Source organism: Saccopteryx leptura, chromosome 6 (genome assembly GCF_036850995.1).
Source record: "Saccopteryx leptura isolate mSacLep1 chromosome 6, mSacLep1_pri_phased_curated, whole genome shotgun sequence".
Taxonomy (NCBI): domain Eukaryota; kingdom Metazoa; phylum Chordata; class Mammalia; order Chiroptera; family Emballonuridae; genus Saccopteryx; species Saccopteryx leptura.
The window spans coordinates 76,989,912-77,013,650 of NC_089508.1; the positions used below are offsets into that span (position 1 = coordinate 76,989,912).

Sequence of the window (23,739 nt, forward strand, 5' to 3'; positions counted from 1 at the left end):
TTTAGTGTCATCAAGGTAACACCTCAGAGGGTCTCTTGAGGCCACTGAAGCAACAGACTTAGAGGTTTCTTCTGGGCTTCTTCAGATGGCAGATCTTTCCCATTCCAGCCTGCCAGGCGTATCCCTGCCTGGACCTCCTGGCACAAGAGATAAAAATGAAAAATGGTAACTCCCAACAGCTGGTCTAAGAGATACCAGCAAGGAGGGAGCAGGAGAGAAGAAACTTGACAGGGAGTGCACAAGAGAAGTGAAAGAAAACTCCACTATTTATAGATTCTTGAGCCAATGAAAGTACCTCCATCATTTTCCGTCTGGAAGACAGATTCAGAGAAGGAGCCCCAAGCAACAGTTCAAGACAGGCATTTCCTGTGTTCAAGTGAATAAGAGCAGCCTGCAGCCATGGGACAGGGTGAGCCAAGCTAGCTCTCCCCGGGGCTGGCCCCTTCGTCGTCACGTATTTTCATTAAAGGGAGTAGAATGGTAGTGGAGGTGATGGTGTGTAATTCCGGTGAGGAATGGTGGTGGGTGCTGGGAGTGGTGGAGGTGATGGTGGTAGGGCTATAGAGTGGCAGCAGGGTAGGTTGTGGTGGTAACTTAGTGGTCATAGATGTGATGATGGTGGTAATATGGTGATGGTGGTTAACATGGGTTGATATTCTTGTCCCAGGATTATCATAACATGACTGTTCTCACTGAGTTGTGATACTTATGGTAGATGACCCTGGAAAAGTATGAGGGTATCATAGCTTCAAGGCTAAATAAAAAGGGAGGGAAGGTCAGGGGACCCAACTAAAAGCGGCAAAGGCAGATATAAAGCAAGGAGACAGGCAGATCCAGAGGATGCAGAAACCTCAGGGGCCTCTGCACAGATATGTTAGCACATTTAAGTCTCATTATAAATGAGAATTGTCTGATAGACTATCTTATCCTACTCTCAGAGAGAGTAGAGATTTTCTGGGCTGCACGGTGCCACAGGTTTAGTGGGCCCTCAGGTGAAACAGTCAAGTATGATCATGGATGAGTTAGTGCTACTCTCTGGGCTTTACACTTCTTATCTCTAAAACAAGAGAATTGGACTTAGTGATTTCAAAACCAGCTATTAAAATTATCTGATTATGTTCTAAGAAAAAATGAGTAAGGATTAGCAAGATTCTGAATTTTATTAATTGTGTTTAGATTGGGACCAGAAAAGTAGGTCAACAATGAGAACAAACATTGCTCTTATAATGGGACTTATGTGTATAACCCTGTGCTACATGTATTACAGTAGTCCCCCCTTATCCATGGTTTCTCTTTTCATGGTTTCAGTTACCCATGGTCAACTATCATCTGAAAATATTAAAGGGAAAATCCCAGCAGTAAACAATTCATAAGTTTTAACTTGCTGGCCATTCTAAGTAGCATGATGAAATCTCATACCATGTGCTTCCTGGGATGTGACCATTCCTTTGTCCAGTGCCCTGGTCGGCAAACTCATTAGTCAATACAGCCAAATATCAACAGTACAATGATTGAAATTTCTTTTGAGAGCCAAATTTTTTAAACTTAAACTATATAGGTAGGTACATTGTTATTAACTTAATTAGGTATTCCTAAGCTGGTCTTTGCTAAACACTAAGGGCCAAAGAGCCCCATGTGGCTCGTGAGCCATAGTTTGCCAACCAAGGGTCCAGTGTATTAATGGTGGATATGCTACCCACCTTTTAGTTACTTAGTAGCCATTTTGGTTGATAGACTTTCACAGTATCACAGGGCTTGTGTTCAAGTAAAACCTATTTTACTTAATGACCCCAAATCCATTCACATAACTTTTATTACAATATATTGTCATAATTGTTCTGTTTTGTTAATAGTTATTGTTGTTAATCTCCAACTGTGCCTAATTTAGAAATTAAACTTTATATAAGTATGCCTCTATAGGAAAAACGTAGTATCCACAGTTTCAGGCATCCACTGGGCTCTTGGCAGGTATCCCTGGGGCACACAGTGGGAGGAGGACTACTATATATACATTACTTCATTTAATCTCCACAATCCTGCAAGAAGGAGTGATTATTCTAAGGAGAACATTGAAAATGGAGGCTCAGAGTAGTTAAGTTACTTGCCTTAGGTGGCACAGCTAGTAAGTTGAGCCAAGGATTTTTGAACCCTGGTCTCTCTGACTCCAGAGTCTCTGCTTTTATTACTTGTCTCATTTACCTAGTATCCTGTTTTCTTTCTTTTCCACATAGCCCTACAGATCAAGAGCTGTGACTTCCAGGCAGCAAGAAACAATGAGGAACACCATACCAAGGACATCAGCTCCAGGCACCTTGTTGTGAGGAGAGGGCAGCCCTTCACCATCTGGCTGCACTTCCGAGCTCCAGTCCACGCATTTCTGCCTGCTCTGAAGAAGGTGGCCCTCATTGCACAAACTGGTAAGTGGGGGTGGTCTATGCCCCTTTGGCAACATGACTGGAAGTTTCTCATCACCCCCTCAGGGAACTAAGGAACATATGGCCTACATAGTACCTGAGCCTCAAGAAGTTTTGCCCTGGCCAGGTGGCCCATTGGATAGAGTGTCATCCAGGCATGCCAAGGTCACAGGTTCCATCCCCTGTCAGGACCCATATGAGAAGCAATCATTGAGTGCACAACTAAGTGGAACAATGAGTTGATATTTCTCTCTCTCTTTCTAACCCTTCTCTCTCTTCATTTCTCTCTCTCTTTCTAATTAATGGAAAAAAAATTTTTTTTAAATGTCTTGCCCACCCAACAGGTATGTTGTGAAGAGAAGATAATGTGCATAATAAATAACACTTATTATGATTCAGAATTTTCTCAGCAACATTATCACTAGAGGGTTTCTTTTGGTTGCAAATATAATATCAGTTTTGTAGAAAAGCCTGAATGAGATCTAATCCAGGCTATCACATTTAATTCTTACTATTTATTGGATCTATGCAACATATCAGCTATTAAGCCAAAGGCTTTACATGCAATATCTTATTAAGACCTCACATAGCCTGACCAGGCGGTGGCGCAGTGGGTAGAGTGTTGGACTGGGATGCGAAGGACCCAGGTTCGAGACCCCGAGATCACCAGCTTGAGTGCGGGCTCATCTGGTTTGAGCAAGGCTCACCACCTTGAGCCCAAGGTCACTGGCTTGAGCAAGGGGTTACTTTGTCTGCTATAGCCCTACAGTCAAGGCACATATGAGAAAGCAATCAATGAACAACTAAAGTGTCACAACGAAAAACTGATGATTGATGCTTCTCATCTCTCCATTCCTGTCTGTCTGTCCCTATCTATCCCTCTCTCTGACTCTCTCTCTATCTCTGTAAAAAGAAAAAAAAAAGACCTCACATAGAACCTACGACGTAGATGTTTTTTAGCATGTCCATTTTATGACTATGAAATGTCTCGATGTAGGTCTATGGGCACTGAGAACCTGTGTGTTCCCATCATCCTCTATTGCCTCTCATTAATTGATGGGCCTCCTTTTTTTTTTTTTTTTTTTTTTTAGTGAGAGAGAGAGAGAGGTGGGGGAACAAACAGGGACAGACAGACAGGAAGGAAGAGAGATGAGAAGCATCAACTCATAGTTGCGGCACCTTAGTTGTTCATTGATTGCTTTCTCATATATGACTTGACCGGGGTGGGGGGCTCCAGCTGAGACAGTGACCCTTACTCAAGCCAGCAACCTTTGGGCTCAAGCCAGCAACCATGGGGTCATGTCTATGATCCCACGCTCAAGCCAGCAACCCTGCACTCATGATGGTCAGCCTGCACTCAAGCCAGCGACCTTAGGGTTTCAAACCTGGGTCCTCAGTGATGCTATCCATTGCCCCACTGCCTGGTCAGTCTGGATGGGCCTCTTATTTTCCTCCAAAATCAATTTTGTTTACCTGTTTTAACTTTGTAATACTTGACTTTATTACTCAGTTGTGACCAAGAGGTCCAAATGATCAATTCATCTGTGTATGACTGCAGGAGAACAGCCTTCTAAGGCCAATAGGACCCAAGCCAAATTCCCGATTTCCAGTCTGGGGGATTGGAAGCAGTGGTCTGCCATGGTGGAGGAGAGAGATGCCCAGTCCTGGATGGTCTCCGTGACTACGCCCTCAGATGCTGTCATTGGCCACTACTCACTCCTGCTGCAGGTCTTGGGCAGGAAGCCACGCCTCCTGGGCCATTTCACCCTGCTCTTTAACCCCTGGGTTCGAGGTGAGTTTGGACTTGGATCAGCCTTGGGCTGCAGAGGGTACTCAAGACGCAGGATGTGGGTACAGCTCTGTCAGGAAGCATCTGCCCCAGGTCTTAGTGAACAGCTTCCTCTAAGGGCAGCACCAGCGCTAGTTCTTGTGGTGTCTGCTTCCTGGATGAATGGCCTCTCAGACCCAGGGTCTTGTCTTGGTGGCACCACTGGCAGAAGCAGCCTGGGTCTTCCCACTGGAAGCAAAGGCTTATCTCACCACCAATTCCAATCCTAGTGTTGGCTCAGGAGATAAGAGTCAGAGATGACCCTGGGAGAGCTACCCTTTTGTTTGTAACACTACAGGGGGTAAGAAGTAGAAAGTGCACCAGGACCTAAGGGATAAGCTTCTCTGTTTCCTCCCTGTCTCCCATAGACTAGCTCCAGGTGAATCCAGGTTTTGTGGGACCTGAGGTTTATATAACTCAGGGAATCCTCTTAAAGAAAAACAATACAAAATTTTGAATTGCTAAAGGCCTGCTTCAGGGCCTGAAAGGGTCTGTGCTAGTGAGGGGCCCCAAAGCTTGTTTCAGCAGCTTTACAGCAGTAAATTGACCCTGCTTCTCTCCTCTGCACTTGTTTGTTCTGTTCTTAGTACTGCAGACTGCCGGGTCCTCTCCATTACTGACAGTCTAAATACAATGCAGGCTCCTGTAGCTCAGCGGCCAATGGGTGGGCTTTCCTGGGGTCAGGTGACCTCCTGCTGCCCAACCAGTGGCCACCTCTGGCTAAGCTCAGCCCAGGCTGTTGGGCTATTTTATCTAGAACAGTTCATTAGATGTGTTTGGCCTAAACAGGAGCAAACAGGGCATTTCTTCTTCTGAAGATAGAGTGTGTGTGTGTGTGTGTGTGTGTGTGTGTGTGTGTGGTGTGTGTGTGTGTGTGTGTGAGAGAGAGAGAGAGAGAGAGAGAGAGAGAGAGAGAGAGAGAGAATAAAACAAGTTTTATTCAAGTGGAAAAAAAAAGAGAAAGTCCGGGGCATGGGTGTAGTGTGAAAGAAGCAAAAAGTATGGGTCCCAGTGAACTTGAGCCCGCTCCAGTGTGAGTTTGCTGTCTTTCCATTTTAAATCTGCCACTACACACCTTAATACTTTAGTCTCCCAGAATGGTTGTTTGGATTAATGGAAAACATTTTTTTTTCTTGCTTTCCTGTTTATGCTGCCCCAGATAAAAAGTGCACAGCCTTTTCCTTTCAAGGGTTTTACTGCTGACTCTATCTGGGTAGCTCAGTTGGTTAGAGTCAACCAGATACACCAAGGTTGCAGGTTCAGTCTTGGGTCAGGGCACATTCAAGAATCAACCGCCCTGGCCGGTTGGCTCAGCGGTAGAGCGTCAGCCTGGCGTGCGGGGGACCCGGGTTCGATTCCGGCCAGGGCACATAGGAGAAGCGCCCATTTGCTTCTCCACACCCCCCCCTCCTTCCTCTCTGTCTCTCTCTTCCCCTCCCGCAGCCAAAGCTCCATTGGAGCAAAGATGGCCTGGGCGCTGGGGATGGCTCCTTGGCCTCTGCCCCAGGCGCTAGAGTGGCTCTGGTCGCGGCAGAGCGACGCCCCGGAGGGGCAGAGCATCGCCCCCTGGTGGGCAGAGCTTCGCCCCTGGTGGGCGTGCGGGGTGGATCCCGGTGGGGCGCATGCGGAAGTCTGTCTGACTGTCTCTCCCCGTTTCCAGCTTCAGAAAAATACAAAAAAAAAAAAAAAAAGAATCAACCAATGAATGCATAAATAAGTGGAACATCAAGTCAAAGATTTTGTCTCTTTCTGTCGCTCTTTTCCCCTCCCTCCCACTCAAATCAATAAATTAATGGAGGGAAAAAAGAGTTTCCCTGCCAGCCTGAAGGGGACCTCCTTCCCAAGGCAGGGTTGGGAAATGAGAGGAAATATGAGGAAGTAGAAAAAAATCTTCCTAGGTTCCTGCAGCCTCATGTCTGGTTCCCAGTTCCTGACTCCCTTTTTATGTGGCACCAGAATCCCAGTGGGCTGCCCTGTCTCTACTTCTCTTACCCCAGGGTGGTGTTCTCCAATCTGATGGCCCTGCTTATCTTCAGTTTCAGACTTCCTTTCCTGCTCCACAGGGTGGGTAGGTGGAACAATAGGTAGGAAGTAATATCCATTCAGGTGCTCCTGCCCTTGTGTGTAAGTGTGGATTTGAGGCCCCTTCAGCTGGGGGAGGCTCCATGGCTCTCCACATACTGGCAGAAAGACCTTCAAACCATTTCCTGCCAAAGCTGAAGCTTCAATGTACCCACCTTGCTGACTCTGAGCCTACATTCAGAATTAGGCCCTGGGGCTCAAGCAAAGACACAGCAAAGATAGTTCTGGGACAGTGCTCGGTTCAAAGAGAATACACGGTCTTGACACCATGCTAGATTCCTGTCTCCATGCTTGGTTTGTAGGCACGTGCCTAGCTAGGGACAGCCTCTATACCAGGGGTCTCAAACTCGCGGCCCGCCGAACAATTTTGTGCAGCCCGCAGACTAATCCACGAAGTTCAAAATATTTTGGATAAAATTAAGTAAGCCTAGGGGCCTACTTGTATTTTTCATTTCTCTAGCATCCTAGCTAGATATTAGCTTAGTTAACAGCAGCTGTGATGCGAACTACAGTTTCTGGTCATTTTGTGACACTGAGTAAACTGCATGTACGATTGTGCTTGTTGTACTGATTTTTTTTTTTTGTTTTCAACTGCAGTGAGAAAAGTGTTGCATAACAGTTGCCTTTTGTAGACCTAGTGCGGCCTGCCTAACGGCTGTGATCTTGCTCTGCAGCCCACATGCTGAGTTGAGTTTGAGACCCCTGCTCTATATGATGTGTGTGTGTGGAGATGTCTATCTAAGCAGGAGTGAGTTGTTTGCTCTGCTCACTGGGAGGTGACTAAGATCTTCAGAGATTATCTGGGACTCGGTCTTATCTTTGATACTTGGAGACAGGGCTTTTCTAACTTCAGAAGAAATTTTTACATCCTATAGTGAAAGTCAGAGCCCTATTTATAAGCAGGGAACTTTATAAAAGGGGGCTGCGCCCAAGCGAAGAAGAGGAGGATGATGCCCGCTGTGCTTTGACAATGTACTTCCCAGAGCCCTGCAGCTCTTGGGCCAAACATCTCGGTGTGAAGTGACTTCCAAAGAAGTGATGTCCAGCTGACATAATAGAAAGTACTCAGAATGGAGGGGTGGGAGTTGAGGGCTCCTTGGGCAGATGGTTCTGATTTTAGGCCCCAGGTTTTTCAGGGCTTCCTGATTTCTAATATCGTTTCCTTCTGTTGCTTTGAACATCATCCCAGATGGATGCCTGAGGGTTGGTTTGGAAATCTTTTTTCTTTCTAGTCCCTAGGAACCAGTCTAACCACCCCATACCACCCCCAGCAGCAGGTACAGAGAGAGAGACACCTGGCAAGCAGAACAGATCCTCCACCACTCCCAGCTTCTTAGAGTTGGCAATGGACTCTTCAAAGCCCCCATCCTCCTTACCAGCCCAATGCTTGGATAGGGACAGCAGGAGGGGCACCAGCAAAAGACCATGGGAGACCTAGACCCACTTGGACACCCCTGAGTGTAATACTTTGCCAGCTCCACTGCTGCCTCTGACCCTATCTTGCCAAATGCTGCTCTTCCCTTCTCCTCACCCTTGTCAACCTATGTTGTGTTTTTTCCTTTTTCTTTTTTTAAAACATTTTTTATTGATTGATTTTAGAGAGAGAGAGAATTACCAATTTTTTGTTCCACTTATTTATACATTTATTGTTTGATTCTTATATGTGCCCTGACTGAGGTTCAAACCCTCAACCTTGGCATATCAGGATGATGCTCTAACCCAATGGTCGGCAAACTCATTAGTCAACAGAGCCAAATATCAACAGTACAACGATTGAAATTTCTTTTGAGAGACCAATTTTTAAAACTTAAACTACATAGATAGGTACATTCCTTATCAAGGTAGCGCCCGCACGTGGTATTTTGTGGAAGAGCCACACTCAAGGGGCCAAAGAGCTGCATGTGGCTTGTGAGCCACAGTTTGCCGAAACAGGGCTCTAACCAACTGAGCTATTTGGCTAGGGCTGTATTGATTTTTCTGAAACACTATTTTTTTTGTTTTGTTTTTTAAACTATTTTATTTTGTTTTATTCTTCTTTTTCCAAGTGAAAGGAAGGAAGATAGAGAGACAAACCCCTGCATGTGCCCTGACCAGGATCCACCCCGCAACCCCTATCTGGGGCCGATGCTCTCCTATCTGGGGCCATGCTGAAACATGATTTTTTAGATTGAACTTGTGAGAGAGACATAACAGGCCCGCTGGGTGGCTATTGCCAAATTCTCTTGGTTTGGTAGCACTTTGGCTGCACACGTCTCTGGGAACCAGTAAGCTTCTTAAGGTTGGCTTATTCCTGCCTGCCTGGCTGACCAAGAAGGCCACCTGGCTGACACAGAAACTCTGACCCTTTTCCCCTCTCTCCACCAGAGAGGAAGCAGGGTCCCAGTTGGGGCAGTGAAAAGAGGAAGTCCTTTCTTAGTCCTCATTAGGCCCAGAGCTGAAGGGGAGACCTGCTGCCAGAACTGACCTGGGCAGGGAGGGCAGGGGCCAGGATGAGAAGGGCAGGCCTAGCACCCTACAGGCCTTCATCCCTGCCTGCCTCTCGCCAGAGGATGCTGTGTTCCTGGAGAATGAGGCTCAGCGCTGGGAGTACTTACTGAACCAGAATGGCCTCATCTACCTGGGAACGGCTGACTGCATCCAGGAGGAATCCTGGGACTTTGGCCAGGTATGGGGGACTCCGGGAAAGGTAAGGGGACAGAGATTGCCCCATGACCTTCAGTGTTCAGTCCAGACAGAGCTGGCAGGTCCAAAACCCCCAGTCATGAAGCAACATGTTTAAGATTTTTCAGCCTGTGGTACCTCTCTTCTCAAGGGCTTATCAGAACATCCTGCACAGCTTCCAGTTATCTTCTTAAAGACCACACAAAGTAAACCCCTCTGTTAAATCTGCACTGTCTGCAGGATAAAAAGCAGTCCCCTGACATGACATACAGCCCCTTCACAGCGAGGCCATTGCTTTCTTTTCCCCAAGAGCCACCCAATGCTCCAGCTCCTGGCCAGCCCCTTGCAGGCTATATGTTCCCTCCACCTGGAATAGCTTCCCTTTTTTATTGCCTGGGAAGCTCCTACCCAACTTTTATTTTTAAGAGGGAGAGAAAGATGAAAAGCATCAACTCAGAGTTGCATCACTTTAGTTGTTCATTGATTGCTTCTCATACGTGCCTTGACCGGGGGGTTCAAGCCGAGCCAGTGACCCCTTGCCTAAGCCAGCGACCTTGGGCTCAAGTCAGTGATCTTGGGATCATGTTGATGATCCTGTGCTCAAGCCAGTGACCCTGCACTCAAGCTGGTGAGCCTGCCCTCAAGCTAGATGAGCCCACGCTCAAGCTGACAACCTCAGGGTTTCGAACCTGGGACCTCAGCATCCCAGGTCGATGCTCTAGCCACTGTGCCAGCACTGGTCAGGTGCTCCTATCCAACTTTTAAGACCCGAAAGCCTTCCTCATCCCCCAAAGGCAGAGTGATTCTCTCTACTGTGCTCTCTGCTCTGGGTTGGCATCAAGCCTTGGCCATGTTGCTGAGATCTACAATCTGCCTGGCTATGTGTCCATCTCCAGTCCCAGCTGTGGGCTTATCGAGAGCAGGAGCTGCTGTGGTCTTCTCCACACGTGGGTCAGTGCTGGCAGGAGCAGTAGGAGCGCACTAAATGGATAAAGATAGAAATGAAAGGAAACGACACAGCCCTGGCCTTCACAAATTCACACCTTATCGAGAGAGTTCAATAATAGAACAGGCAAAGGATTGAACTGCCAGTCATGGTGACCAGGGGGCACAAAGGGACAACAAGGCAAGGGCGGAAGGAGGGAAGCCTGAGTGGAGAAGGACGAGGTCACAGGGCTGAACTGTAGGCTGGAGACACTTCATCACAGCTCGGTGTGGTCTTTACAGTTTGAGAAGGATGTCTTGGACCTCAGCCTGGACTTGCTGAGCGTGGACAAGCAGGTGGACGAGTGGGGCAACCCTGTGCATGTGACTTGCATTTTGGGCGCCTTGGTGAGTGAGAGGAGGGGATGTGGGAGCCCCCTGACAAAGCTGTCCCCTCTATGGGCCTGTTAAAGAATTTTTTTGAAAATTTTTTTAAAATTGATTTTAAGAGAGAAGAGAGAGAGAAAGAGAAGAAGGCAGGGTGGGGCGGGAAGCATCAACTCATAGGAGTTGCTTCTCATATGTGCCTTGACAGGGGAAGCCCGGGGTTTTGAACCGGTGACCTCAGCATTCCAAATCGACCCTTTATCTACTGTGCCACCACAAGTCAGGCTGGCCCTGGATATCATCAAAACACAAATGGTCCCCTCTCCCCAGGGTGTAGGGGATACTTCCTGGAGAAGGGCATAAGTGAGGAGGGGAGTACAATAGCACCCACAGGGGAGAGAAAAGCAAAAGGAGGTATCCTTCCGGACACAAGCCAGTGAGAACTAAGACCAGCCTGGATTTCCTCAGAGCACTCCTCGGTTCTCTGCCTCCTAGACCAGCCCAAACTGGAGGCCAGGGTCCCCGGAAGGGAAGGAGTAGGGTCCATCTTATTCAGTGTTTGTGACTAAGGTGATCGAAGGAACTTGTTTTTATTTCTAAATTATCCCCAAGGATATGCAGACCATAAAGGTAGCTTGGTGCTTTCCCATTGTTCTTAAAAGTTCTTTCACAGGTGTAATGTGTCCCCTATTTCCTCTTGTGCCGCGGGACTCCCCTTTGTGGTGAGGGACAGAGCCAGCCTATGAGGAGGAGGAAGTTTAGGATGAGCAGGCCTTGAGACAAACATCCTCAAAGGAATCAGGGCCAGGCAAGTGAAGGAACAGGAAACCCAGCCCCCAGTGAGGGGTACTGTCAGGCTCCTCTTGTGGCTTTCTATGCCAGTGTGGTCCACAGACCCTTGGCTTCTAGAGGACTTGTTAAAAAGGTGGATTCCTGGACCCCTGCAGCCCCCCAGAGATTATAACCCAGTGAGCCAGGGTGGAGCCCTGGAACATGGAGGTTTAACATGGTCCAGGTAGTTCTGATGCAGATGTTCTGCTCGCCACACTTGGAGAACTGCAATGGGTCCTCCTCACCCCCACCCCCTTTCACCCTCTCACCCCTGCCCCACCCTGGAAGGTGTCCCATCTTGGGACTTACATAACACACACACATTCTCCCAAACAGCTGCATGTGCTCAAGGAGAAGCGTGTCCTGCCCACTCCGCAGACCCAGGATGCCCAGGAGGGGGCCTTGCTGAACAAGCGCCGGGGCAGTGCGCCCATCCTGCGGCAGTGGCTCACGGGCCGAGGGCGGCCCGTGTGTGACGGGCAGGCCTGGGTGTTGGCTGCTGTTGCTTGCACAGGTACAGAGCAGGCTCCCCTTGGCTACTGTGCAGTGTCTGTTTCTGGGGTTGCCCTGTGCCCCTCCCGCATGTGGAGGAGACATCTCCAAAAGCAGGTACTGCCTCCACGCTGCAGCATTTCCTCACCTCTGTCGCACCCGTAACTACTTCACATGCACCGTCCGGCCAGGAAACCTGCTACTTGTTCAGAGCAGCTCCTCCTGATCAGCTTCTGCTTTTTTCTCCCGCGCAGAGTCAGGCCCATCTGGTGATTTCTGCTCCCAAACTCACTTTCTCCCCAATCCTTTCCCTCCTCCCCCAGGAGAGCAAGCCCCCAGTGCTCTGTCAGCCTCCCCCCGCGGTACACTGTTTGCTGTGCAACTTGTGTGTCTTCCATTTCTTGGCCTTTGTGGGTCCTGAGTCTGGTGTCAGTTCTAACTTCCTGGTGCCTGTGCCCTTCCTCTTTCCATGTTGTCACCTGGCATTTAAGTGTCTGCTCACAGGAGACGCTGAAGACATTAGTTGTACCCCACCCAGGCCCCTCTGGTGCCTTCTGACTCGGACCCTTCCACGCAGTGCTGCGATGTCTGGGAATCCCTGCCCGTGTGGTCACCACGTTCGCCTCAGCCCAGGGCACCGGCGGGGGCCTGCTTGTGGATGAGTACTACAATGAGGATGGGCTTCAGAACGGAGAAGGCCAGAGAGGCAGAATCTGGTGAGAAGCCCAAAGGGGATGAAGTCTCAGACCAGAAGGGCTTCACACCCAGTGGTATAACCCATGGGAACCCACAACCCAGAGTGGCCCAGGCACTGAGAGGTCTTCAAGACTCCTAGAGGCAGGATGCTAATGGTTAGTGGTAGCAGGCAAGCCCCTTCCCGGGAGTGGTGCTGCTCCTTTTGCCCAGAGTCTTCCCATCCCCGTGGCAATATTGACTGCTATTTCTAGAACCTCGTAGGAATCCTTTTATTTTCTTTTTCTTTTTTTTTTTTCATACTTGAATTGTTCCTTTGCTATCTTCAGGATCTTCCAGACTTCCACAGAGTGCTGGATGACCCGTCCTACTTTGCCCCGGGGCTATGGTGGATGGCAGATTCTGTACCCATGTGCTCCTAAGGGAGGTGGAGGTAAAAGCCTGGGGGTTGACTCAGGACCACCTTGGGCTACACAGAGCTGGGTGGGATGAAGGAGTCCCTTGGAGAGGACGCAGGAGCAACAGGTGGTCCAAAGCAGGTCTGCATCCCCTAAATCAGGAAACACAGGAAGAATGAGAGTGGCTGGCAGAAGGCTGACCTGATGTCTGTGGGTTCAAGGTCACATAGGTGTTAGCCATCTCAGTCCCAAGGCTGTGTGGAGACTAGCCCTGCCTCAGAGAAATAGGCAAGAAAGCTGAGCCTTCAAATGAAAGGCGGAGGGCCTTAGGAGAGCTGGTAGATATGCTGGATCACAGGCTTGTGATGTGGGGCTTCTGAAGTTCTGGAAATGGGGGAAGAGAGTATCAAAATAGTCTCAAGCTCAAAGAAGGAATCTTCAGGAGCCATACAAGGATGGTTCTTTCTTTCCCAGGAACAGAACAGTCAGAGAGCCCAGCATATATAAGTGCTTAGTAAAGGTGACCTATTCCTATCCATACCAAAGCTGTCTTAGAAGCTCCTGTGTACTATGCTTCTCTGAGGTTCTACCTGTCAGTTTCTGAGAGGGCTCCTGTCACGCATTGTTACCAAAATTATTGTCACTAAATGTTGTGAGTTTCACTTCTGCGTACCCTCTAAGAAGCCCTGCTTAGTGCCCACCTCTGACTTGGATCCCTGGGGCAGAAAAATAGAGTCTAAAATGTGAACTAAGGTTATGGATCTCTGAGCCAAGAAGAGGCCTGGGCATGGCTCCTCTTGCTCACTGACCTTTCTCTCCCGCAGTCCTGAAAGCCTGTGATCTGGTCCCCGTCAGAGCAGTCAAGGAGGGAACACTGGGGCTGACTCCTGCAGTAGCAGACCTTTTTGCCGCAGTAAATGCCTCATGTGTGGTCTGGAAGTGCTGTGTGGATGGGACGCTGGAGCTGACCTACTCCAGCACTAAGTATGTTGGCAACAACATCAGTACCAAAGGTGTGGGCAATGATCGCTGTGAAGATATCACTCAGAACTACAAGTATCCTGAAGGTACTGTGCAAGGAGGACCCCAAGCTTCTCAGCCCCTGATAGAATAGCAAAAGAGGGGAAGAGATGGGTTATACCGATGCAGACAGATATAGGCCACAGAGAGTTTCAGTCCTTTCTCCATCATATAAAACAGGGATTCTCACCTGACCAGTGATGGTTTAGTGAATAAGCATTGTCTTGGGATGGTGAGGTCCCAGGTTTGAAACTTCAAGGTTGCCAGCTTGAGCACGGGCTGACCCAGTTTGAGCATGGGGTTGCTGGCTCAAGTGTGGGATCATAGACATGACCCGATGATCGCTGGCTTGAGCCCAGAGGTTGCTGGCTTGAGCAAGGGGTCAGTGGCTGGGCTGGAGTGCCCACCCCCATCAAGGCACGTATGAGAAGCAATCAATGAACAACTAAAGTGCTGCCAACTATGAGCTGATGCTTCTCATCTCTCTCCCTTACTGTCTTTTCTCTCTCTCTCTCTCTCTCTCTCTCTCTCTTCCTCTCTCCTGCTTGAAAAAAAAAGACACAAAGAAACAAAAAAAACAGGGTTTCTCAACCCCCTTTGACACTATGGATATTCTGAGCCAGTTAACTCTTTGTTGTGGGGGGCTGTGCATCACAGAACATTTAGCAGCATTCCTGGCCTCTATCCAATAGATGCCAGCACCCCTCCACCACCACGACCAGATGTGACAACCAAAATTGTCTCCTGAGGGGCAAAATTGCCCCCAGTTAAAAACTACTGCAATAAAACAACACACTGAATACCAAGTCCAGCTGCCAGAAGATGTTCTCCCTCTTCCTCTCATATCCAATCCCTGTCAACTTATTCTCCCTCCATGTTGTTAATGCACCACTGTCTACCTATTTGTTCCAACAATAAGGCTCGCACTCTCGTCTCTCCCTGTTTCACCGCCTACCTTACTCTCACTTTCACCTCCTCATCTCCTTCCCCATTGCCTATGGGTAACCAGGGTCTCACCATCTCTTGTCCACAATATTCCAACAGTCTCCTAACTGGATCCCCACCTGCAGTCTCTCCATCATTATTCCCTTTTCAAATTTTTAGTTTCCAGAATGAGCTTTCTAAAACACAGGTATAATTGTTACACCTCCGCTCCAGAACATTCCATGGCCCCACTGCTCTTGGAATAAGTTCGATCTCCTTCACTTTGGAAGATTCAAGTCTCTTCCAAACTGTTCTCAGAGACAGTGTGACTTGTCTGAAAACTGGCTCTCCCAGCTGTTCAAGGAGCAGAATCATAGCACTTGGAAAAGAGCTTGGTCTTTGAGTGACTTGGAAGGGACACTGTATTTGTGGTGATGACCAAACACATGCCTTTTTTTCTTTTGTTTTGATTTCTTTTAAGCTAAATATGGCCTCAGAGGTTTGCAAAGCTCTGTGACTTTGGCATTTGAGCAGCAGTGGGTAAATGAATCTTAAGCCTTGGCTTTTATTAGAAGGGCCCATACCTGCTATGTAAGAGGCCTGTTTTGTTTCTCCCATTCTTCAGGATCTCTTCAAGAAAAAGAGGTGCTGGAGAGAGTCCAGAGAGAGAAAGTGGAACATGGGGAAGACAATGGCAGCCGTCCTCCCAGCCTTGAGACTGCCGATCCTCTGTACCTGTTCTTGGAAGCACCCAGCTCCCTACCCCTGGGAGGGGATGCCCAGCTCTCTGTGACCCTGGTGAACCCCGGTGACCAGGAGAAGACTGTGCAGCTGGCAATCGGGGTGCAGGCGGTGTACTACAATGGTGTCCTTGCTGCTGACCTCTGGAGGAAGAAGCTGCCCCTTACGCTCAGTGCCAACCTGGGTAACTCTCTACGGCCCTCCCAGATGCTCAGATGCCCAGCTCCCACTCTGGGCAGACTGCAGCCATAAGGTTCCCCCTACAGTTCTCAATAAGTGACTTCTAGCCCCTGGTATTTTCTCTCTCTCTCATTCAACATATATTTTTTGTGTTACACATGAAAAAAAAAAAACACCTCACAATTCTTATTGCGGTAAGAGAAGTAAAAAGACCATGGCAGCAGTGTAAAAAGTGCTTGATAGGTAGAATACAGTGGCAAGAGCCAGCTGCCTCCAACTAAATCAAGTAGCGCTGGGTCTTAAAGGGTAAGTAGGATAGTGAAAAACAGAGAAGTGAGTCACGGGCATTCCTGGAAGAAGGAACAACACGTGCACAAGTTCTTCCTCCCAGAGATTCTTTCTTAATTGGCCTGGGATGGGGTCCAGGCATTGGAATTTAAAACAACAACAACAACAACAAAAAAACCCACCTTCCTATGTTATTCTTGAGTTGAAATTTCCTGGAGCAGAGCAGTTGTTCTCAAACTTTCCTACAGTCAGAATCACCTGGAGACATTTAATGGTGAGCCTGTACCCCAGACCAATTAAATCAGAAATTCCATGGTTGGAGCCAAACATCAAAAAACAAACAAACAAAAAAACAATTGTAATTTCTTGGGTGATTCCAATGTGCAGACAAGATAGAATCAGTGGAATAGAGCTTGTCTACATTATTGCAAAAGCCTCCTAATTGCCACCCCGCCTCCAGTCTCTCCACCATGTTCCCCTTATAAGGTGGGGTAGAGTGGGAGGGGAGGAGTGGGGAGGATGGTGTGAGAGCTGGACAAGGCCAGGCCACACAGGAGCTGCTAGGTTATGCTAAGCAGTTTGAGTTTTGACCTCTGGTCAATGGGGAGCTGGTGAAAGGAAGTCAATAGGATCAGAAATTCATTTTTTAAAAAGAACTTTTGGGAGAATGAAATGAAAAGGGTCATATTAGAATAGTGGTTCTTAATGTTGGCTACACATTGAGTCACCTAGGGAACTTTAAAAATACTTTATCACCAAAATCTGATATAACTGATCTGAGGTATGGCCTGGCATTTGGATTGTGTTATAAAGCTCCCTGTATTATCCTAATGTGCATCCAATGTTAAGAACCACTGGATCAGAGGTTAAAAGGTTTTTGTAATAACCAAGAAATGAAGGACAAACTAAACTATCAGCACTTTGAATGAAGATACATTAAGGAGATTATAGGTTGGACTTGTGAATATGTATGTGTGTGTGGGTGTAGGGGGTGCTTCCAGTTTGGGTGATCCTCTAGATTCTAGAATATGGAAAATGGGGAAGAAAGGGTTTTGGGGAAAAGATGATGAGTTCTGTTTGTGGCATGTTGGGTTTGAAAGCCCATGAGATGTCCAGTAGGCAGCTGGAAATCTAAACCTGGTATCAAGATAAAGACCTGGGTTGGAGACCAAATGTGGGAATCCTAGCAGAAAGCGGGTGGCTAAGAGTCATGGAATCAATGAGCTCAAGGAGCCAAGGAGAACTGTAAGAAGAAGAGAGAGGAGGAGAGAACACAGCTGACACCAGCATGTGGGTGGCAGTTAGGGAAAGAGCAGCAAGTAAGGGAGACGGAGAAGTCAAAGAGGAAGGGGGCACCCAACAAGGGCAGCTGAGAGGCCATGAGACATCAAGGCTGAAAAGCGTTCATTGACAGAGTGGTCTTACTCAGAGGCAATGGCAAATGCCAGCTTCCTGGGGGCTAAACGGATCGGGAGTTAAGGGGGTGAGGCAATGTGTGCAGTCCTTTCCAGAAGGATGGATTAAAAAAAAAGAGGCTGGGTGGTAATCAGCCAGAGATACTGGGTAGAGGGAGGATGTTTGTTTTGTTTTGTTTTGTTTGTTTTTCTTTAAAACAAGAGAAAGTAAAATCTGCTTACATGCTGAGGAAAATAATCAGCAGAGAGGAAAAGACTGAAACCTCAGGACAGATAGGTTTTATTGATGGTGCAACCCTTGGGGAAATGGGCGGCCACTAGAATAATTATAGCTCACACTCACTGAGCACTTATCTGTGACAAACATGGTGTTAAGTGTTCTATATGCACCGTCTCATTGATCTTCGCAACAACCTTATAAGGCAGGAATCATTACTATCCCCACTGTACAGAAGAGGAGACCGAGACAGAGAGGTTAAATACTTGGCCCAAAGTCGCACAGCTAGGCACTGTTAGGGTCATGATGGAGTACAGATTTAAAAAGCAGATGACTTGCCCTGGCTGGAGAGCTCAGAGTATAGTCCCGACATGAAAAGACTGCAGGTTTGATCCCCAGTAAGGGTACATTCAGGGACAGATCAATGTTTCTGTCTTGCTCTAAAATCAATCAAGAAATTAAAAAAATAAAATAAAATAAAAAGTAGAGGACTTGACTTGAGTGGGGGGAACACCTCACCCTCCTGGGAGGAAGGTGACAGCTGGGGTAGATGTCTATGTCTGTAAGTCAGGAACGAGAACATGAGCTGGAGAGGATTCCTCAAGGATGAAGGATGGCTTCATTTTCTCTGCAAAATGGAAAGAGAAGAGGCAGAGAATGGGAAGGAACAAAGTAAGCGTATATTCAGCAACAGCTTTTCTCAGCAGGCTCTGACATAAGACTTCATTTGCAGTATCTCATTTAACACAAGCCAGCCCACCAGGTAGGTGTTCTTATTAGACAAGGAAACTGAGGCCAAGAGAGCTTAACTTGTTCTAGGTTGCAGGGACTGATCACAACCCCACTGAGGAGGTCTGTCTGCCAAGAGTGCTAGTGGAAGTGGTGATGGTGCTGATAGCTGGGTTCTTGAGTGAGTTCAAATTTGAAAAGGTTTTCTGGCTTCAGTGAGATGCTGATTCCTTTACATTGTGTGTGTAACTGTTGCCTATTTCCAGGGCACACTCGGCCCTTTGCACTGACTCCTCCTGTCACATGTCTCAGTTAGGACAATCACCACCAGCTTGTCCTCCTCCTTTTTTGAGCGGAGCCCACCCGAGAACAGCTTCCTCAGACTCACTGCGGTGGCAACACACTCCAAATCCAGCCTCACCTGCTTTGCTCAGGAAGACATCGCCATTTGTAGACCATGCCTTGACATTGAGGTAGGCACTAGTCTTTCCCCAAATATTCTCATTTGATATCACTCAGTTCCCCATTTCAGAAAGAATCAGAGCCCATCATACTTCAGTGCAAGTGACCGTGCTGCGGATTACCAGAAAATGCTAGGCTGAAAGCTCCTTGTCTGGAAAGAGATGGTGTCTTGCATATGCGATTCAGGTTGAAATCTTCCAATGTCTTTGGGCGGTTAAGTAAAAGTTCTAGAGTTGACCTCTCCCAGTTGCTGCCTCCATACATATGGGAATAATAATAGCCTATGTTTATTTAGCACTTTCAACACAGGCCAACATATTTCCACATCCTTTAATTCAAAAGCCCTGTGAGGTGGAACTGTTTCTATTATTTAGATGATGAAATTGTCCTAGACAGCAACATGCCCAAGATCAGAAATATGGGACATTTTTAGAGAGTTATGGCTTTTGGTCTGGTCATCTTTCCACATCTACCCCGGCCAGAATGAATGTGATTGGTCTGTGCTCTCAAAGATTAACCTCTTTGAGAGGTTAGTTGGATAAGGGAGACACCATATTTGGTCATCTGTGTAAGTGCTTTAATAGAGCCACAAAGTCACTATGGGAAAAGTAATGGGGATTAATTTCATCTGATTCATTTGAGGACTTCATGGAGGAATGAGTTCAAATTTGAAATTGCTGTGAGGAATGAGGCATCTTTCTGGCTTTAGTGAGATCCTGCTTCCTTTACTTTGTGTGTATAACTGTTGCCTATTTCCATTTATACTGGGTCTTGAAAAATGGGTAAGCTTCCAGTGCAGAGGTGGGGGAGAGCTGCTGCAGGCTGAAGAGGCCCAAAGAAGGGAGGCTGCAAGGTGTGCGGGGGGCGGGAAAGTACCTGACGTGACTTGGATGTTGTTTAGTCAAGGGAAGAACAAATGAGGTTGGAGAGGTGGGTTGGTGTCAGGTCATGAAGGGCTCTGAATGCCAACTGAAGCTGTATTCCAAAGACAACGGGAGTCCTCCAAGGTCTCTAACTGGAGGAGAGGCACCATCAGACAGTCTGTGATGGGTCAAGGGTGAGAGTAAAGGCAGGAAGACCAGGTAGAGGAGTAAAGAAGTCAGCTGTGCTGTTTGGGTCCGGATGGCAGAGATAGGAGAGTAATGAGCAGGGGGAGTGACTGTGTCTCTTCCCACAGATGCCAGAGGCAGCAGAGCAGTATCAACCTCTCACAGCCTCAGTCAGCATCCATAACTCCCTAGATGCTCCTCTGAAGGACTGTGTGATCTCCCTCCTTGGACGGGGGCTTATTCACAGAGAAAGGAGCTACAGGTAAGAGAACGCAGTCTTCTCATCCCACTGACACATCTCAACTGGTCAGAAAGCCTGGGGCCCAAGATTAATAACTGTCTTTTTGCTGTGTCCATGGAGACAGAACAAATATGCCCAGAAGTAGAACTTAAGGATTAGGGCCTGTCGCTTCCTGGGGCCATTATGTGTACAGGGAGACAGGAGTAATTGAAGCTATGGGCTCTTTAAGCATGTCTGAACCTAGTTGCTGCCCTGATCATGCAGGAATAGCCTCGATATTGCTGGTGAACGCAGGTGAGAGGGTTAGGGCTGGATATTAGACAATACCACAGGGAGAGTAGGCTGCCTCTCGAAAGCTGCATTTGACTAATGCCCACCATAATACTGAATATTGTTTATTTAAATATTCCCTTTTATTCCTGTTCCATACTTTCATTCCTACCACCCTTCATATCCTTTTGTCAGTATGTGTATAATGTGTACTGTTGCTTCATCAACCTGCATTTTAAAATTATATAAATGATGTTATGTCTAATTCTTTTCACTCAGATCTGTTTTAAGATTCATCCACATATATCAAGTCCATTGTTTCTGCAGCATAATACATAATACACAATGCACATCCCCTGCTTTCTACCACTCCCCATCAACAGTGATGGGCACCCAGAGTGCCCCTTACTCTCGGACACCACAAACATTGCTGCTATTAACATCTCCATACGTGTTGCCTTCTGTACTTCTTTGTAATTTTGGTGGGGGAGGAAGGGATATATATGCTCAGGAATGGAATTGCTGAGTCATAGGATGTAACCTGGCTTTACCAGGTACTATCAGATTTGTTTGCTGAATAGTGGCAGGAGCCTCCCTCCTCCAGCAGCCCACGACAGTGTCTATATTCATTCCTATTATTCCTCCATACTTGGCAATACCCAACTTTCTTTTTTTTTCAGTCTACTAGAAGGTAGTATTTCATTATTGTTTTCATTTAACTCATGTTTTTTACAGAGACAGAGAGAGAGTCAGAGAGAGGGATAGATAGGGACAGACAGACAGGAACAGAGAGAGATGAGAAGTATCAATCATCAGTTTTTCGTTGCAACGCCCGGCTTAATTGTTCATTGATTGCTCTCTCATATGTGCCTTGACCATGGCCTTCAGTAGACCGAGTGACCCCTTGCTCAAGCCAGCGACCGTGGGTCCAAGCTGGTGAGCTTTTGCTCAAACCAGATGAGCCCATGCTCAAGCTGGCGACCTCGGGGTCTCGAACCTGGGTCCTCCGCATCCCAGTCCAATGCTCTATCCACTGCGCCACCGCCCGGTCAGGTTCATATGTTTATTAGCTTGTCCACCTCCTCCTCTGTACAGTTCTTTGACCACTCTTCTTTTGGTGTTCCTGGTTTGTTTGTTTGTTTATAGCAACATGACGACACCCCCGAAGGCCCGCAACAAACAACTCTGGTGTTCCTGGTTTTTGGTTTTTTGCCTTATTGATTTGTAGGAATTTCCTATAAAGTCTAGGTATTAGTTCCTTGATGACTTATTTATTTATTTTTGTGACCGAGAGAGGACAGACAGGAAGGGAAAGAAATGAGAAACATCAAGTCTTCGTTGTGGCACCTTAGTTGTTCATTAATTGCTTTCTCATATGTGCCTTGTCCAGGGGGCTACAGCAGACCAAGTAACCCCTTGCTCAATCCTGTGACTTTGGGGTCAAGCCAGCAATCTTGGGCTTCAAACCAGCAACCTTTGGGCTCAAGCCAGCGACCATGGGGTCACGTTTATAATCCCACACTCAAGCCAGCGACCCCACGCTTAAACTGGTGAGCCTATGCTCAAGCTGGCGACCTCTGGGTTTCAAACCTGGGTCCTCTGCATGCCAGTCCCATGCTCTATCCACTACACCACCTCCTGGTCAGAATCCTTGTTGAAAGTTTCTTCTTTCATTATCTCTCCTCTCATTATGTCCACTGCATTCTTCACTGAATATATAATACAGTTTAGAATTCACGATGACTGTTTGTACCGTCCCTGAAAGGTTGTCTGGTATTGAGCCACTGCTTCAGCCTTATGAAACTCAATGAGTAATTCTTGCCAGTAAGTTCAGAGAAGGGACTGCCAACATTTAATTAGAGTTTTGTGGTCTCCCAGATCAATTGTAGGGTAAAGCTCCTCAAAGGAAATCTGCACCATTCCCTCAGTTACCATAAGATCCATAGGCAGGCCAGGAGGCTGCCGACAGGGCTCCAAACACCACCTGTTGACATATTGACATCTTCCCAGTATACCCACCATACACACTGCATTTAGCAGTGCGAGGGTTCCAAAGCTATAGCTTTTCCACGCATACCCCAACACTGTTACCAAGAGTGTGACAAGACTGAAATCAAGGGTGATAAAAGAAACAACAGATGCAGTTTGGAAGCCCTTAGAATAGGATTTACCTTCTCAACCATGACATTGCTTACCAAAGAGAGGTTCCTGTTTTCTGTCCCCTTAAAACTTCCTGTTTCAATAGCAAAGTACCTAGATGTTTATTTCATCATGATCCACCTCTTCAAGTAGGGGAGGATCAGAGTCACTGGGACCAGCAAAGCAATTAACCTGGGATAGAACTAGCACCTGCCTTTTCATTTCAGATTGGCTCCTGTGTGTCCTAGAAACACCTTGCGCACCCAATTTGAATTCACACCGATGAAGGTGGGGCACCAGCGGCTCACTGTGGAAATGGACTGCAATGTGTTCCAGAACCTAACCAACTACAGAAGAGTCACTGTGGTAGCCCCTGAACTTGCAGCCTAACCTACCTGCTCCAGCACCACTTGCCCCAACCATCCCCTCGTAGCTACGATCTAAAACCAAATGTGCTGGAAGGGAAACTGCTTATCAGACAAGTGAACCCTGACTCAGGATGAGTAGAAGAGTGAGCAAGAACAAAACTAGATTCCCAGAATCACTAGAAAAGACACTCTAGAAAAAAAACAAAAACACTCTAGCTTGAGGCAGCTGTGAAGACAGCTGTGTCTTAGAATAGAAACCACTGGCCTTGAGTGATAAAAGGAAATATTTAAAAAGGTACTCAGTTAAATGCGTTCAGATTTTTGTATCAGGGTTTTCATAACCCTTTTAGTGCTAACACATTCATTAACTTATAGATAAGGAAAGGAAACTAACTTTTAAGTCATTCTTATATATCTAATTAAGTGGACCAATATTATCTTAAAATTGAGCCCTGGCCGGTGGCTCAGTGGATAGAGCATCAACCTGGTGTATGAACATCCTGGGTTTGTTTCCACGTCAGGGCACATAGGAGAAGCAACTATCTGCTGCTCCCCATATCCCTCTCCATCTTCTCTCCCTCCTCCCCTCCTGCAGCCAGGAGCTTGATTGGTTCGAGCATGACCTAGGTGATGAGGATGGCTCTGTTGGAGGGCATTAGCCTCAAGTGCTAAAAATATTCCAGCACTGGCCCCCAGATAGGGTTGCCAGGTGGATCCTGGTTCAGGGCACATGCGGGAGTCTCACTATCTCCCCTCCTCTCACCTAAAAAAGAAAAAAAAAGTTGAACATAGGACCTGAGAATAGGATGATTTCCTAGATTTAGCTATAGATGTTTTTATGAGAGTTCTATGTGCATTAAATATCCCACAATTTAAAGTCTTATGTGAATAATGTAAATTTGGTCTAGCTAAAAAAATATGAGGATTATTAAGTATATAAAAATAGTCCCTATAAGCAAATAAAATAACGGGACTCCTTTTGCACA

General features: G+C 47.1%; 1 protein-coding gene across 1 annotated transcript; it reads left to right on the top strand.

The window, feature by feature from the left end:
• Window positions 1-281: 281 nt before the first annotated feature.
• EPB42 (erythrocyte membrane protein band 4.2) lies at window positions 282-22,961 on the top strand. The gene is made up of 13 exons (XM_066341653.1): window positions 282-409; window positions 2,232-2,417; window positions 3,973-4,206; window positions 8,871-8,989; window positions 10,213-10,317; window positions 11,464-11,641; window positions 12,197-12,335; window positions 12,642-12,745; window positions 13,535-13,777; window positions 15,280-15,579; window positions 18,537-18,697; window positions 19,864-19,997; window positions 22,613-22,961. The coding sequence occupies exons 1-13, from the start codon at window positions 400-402 to the stop codon at window positions 22,773-22,775; spliced, it is 2,076 nt and encodes a 691-aa protein (XP_066197750.1). The 5' UTR covers window positions 282-399; the 3' UTR covers window positions 22,776-22,961.
• Window positions 22,962-23,739: the final 778 nt, after the last annotated feature.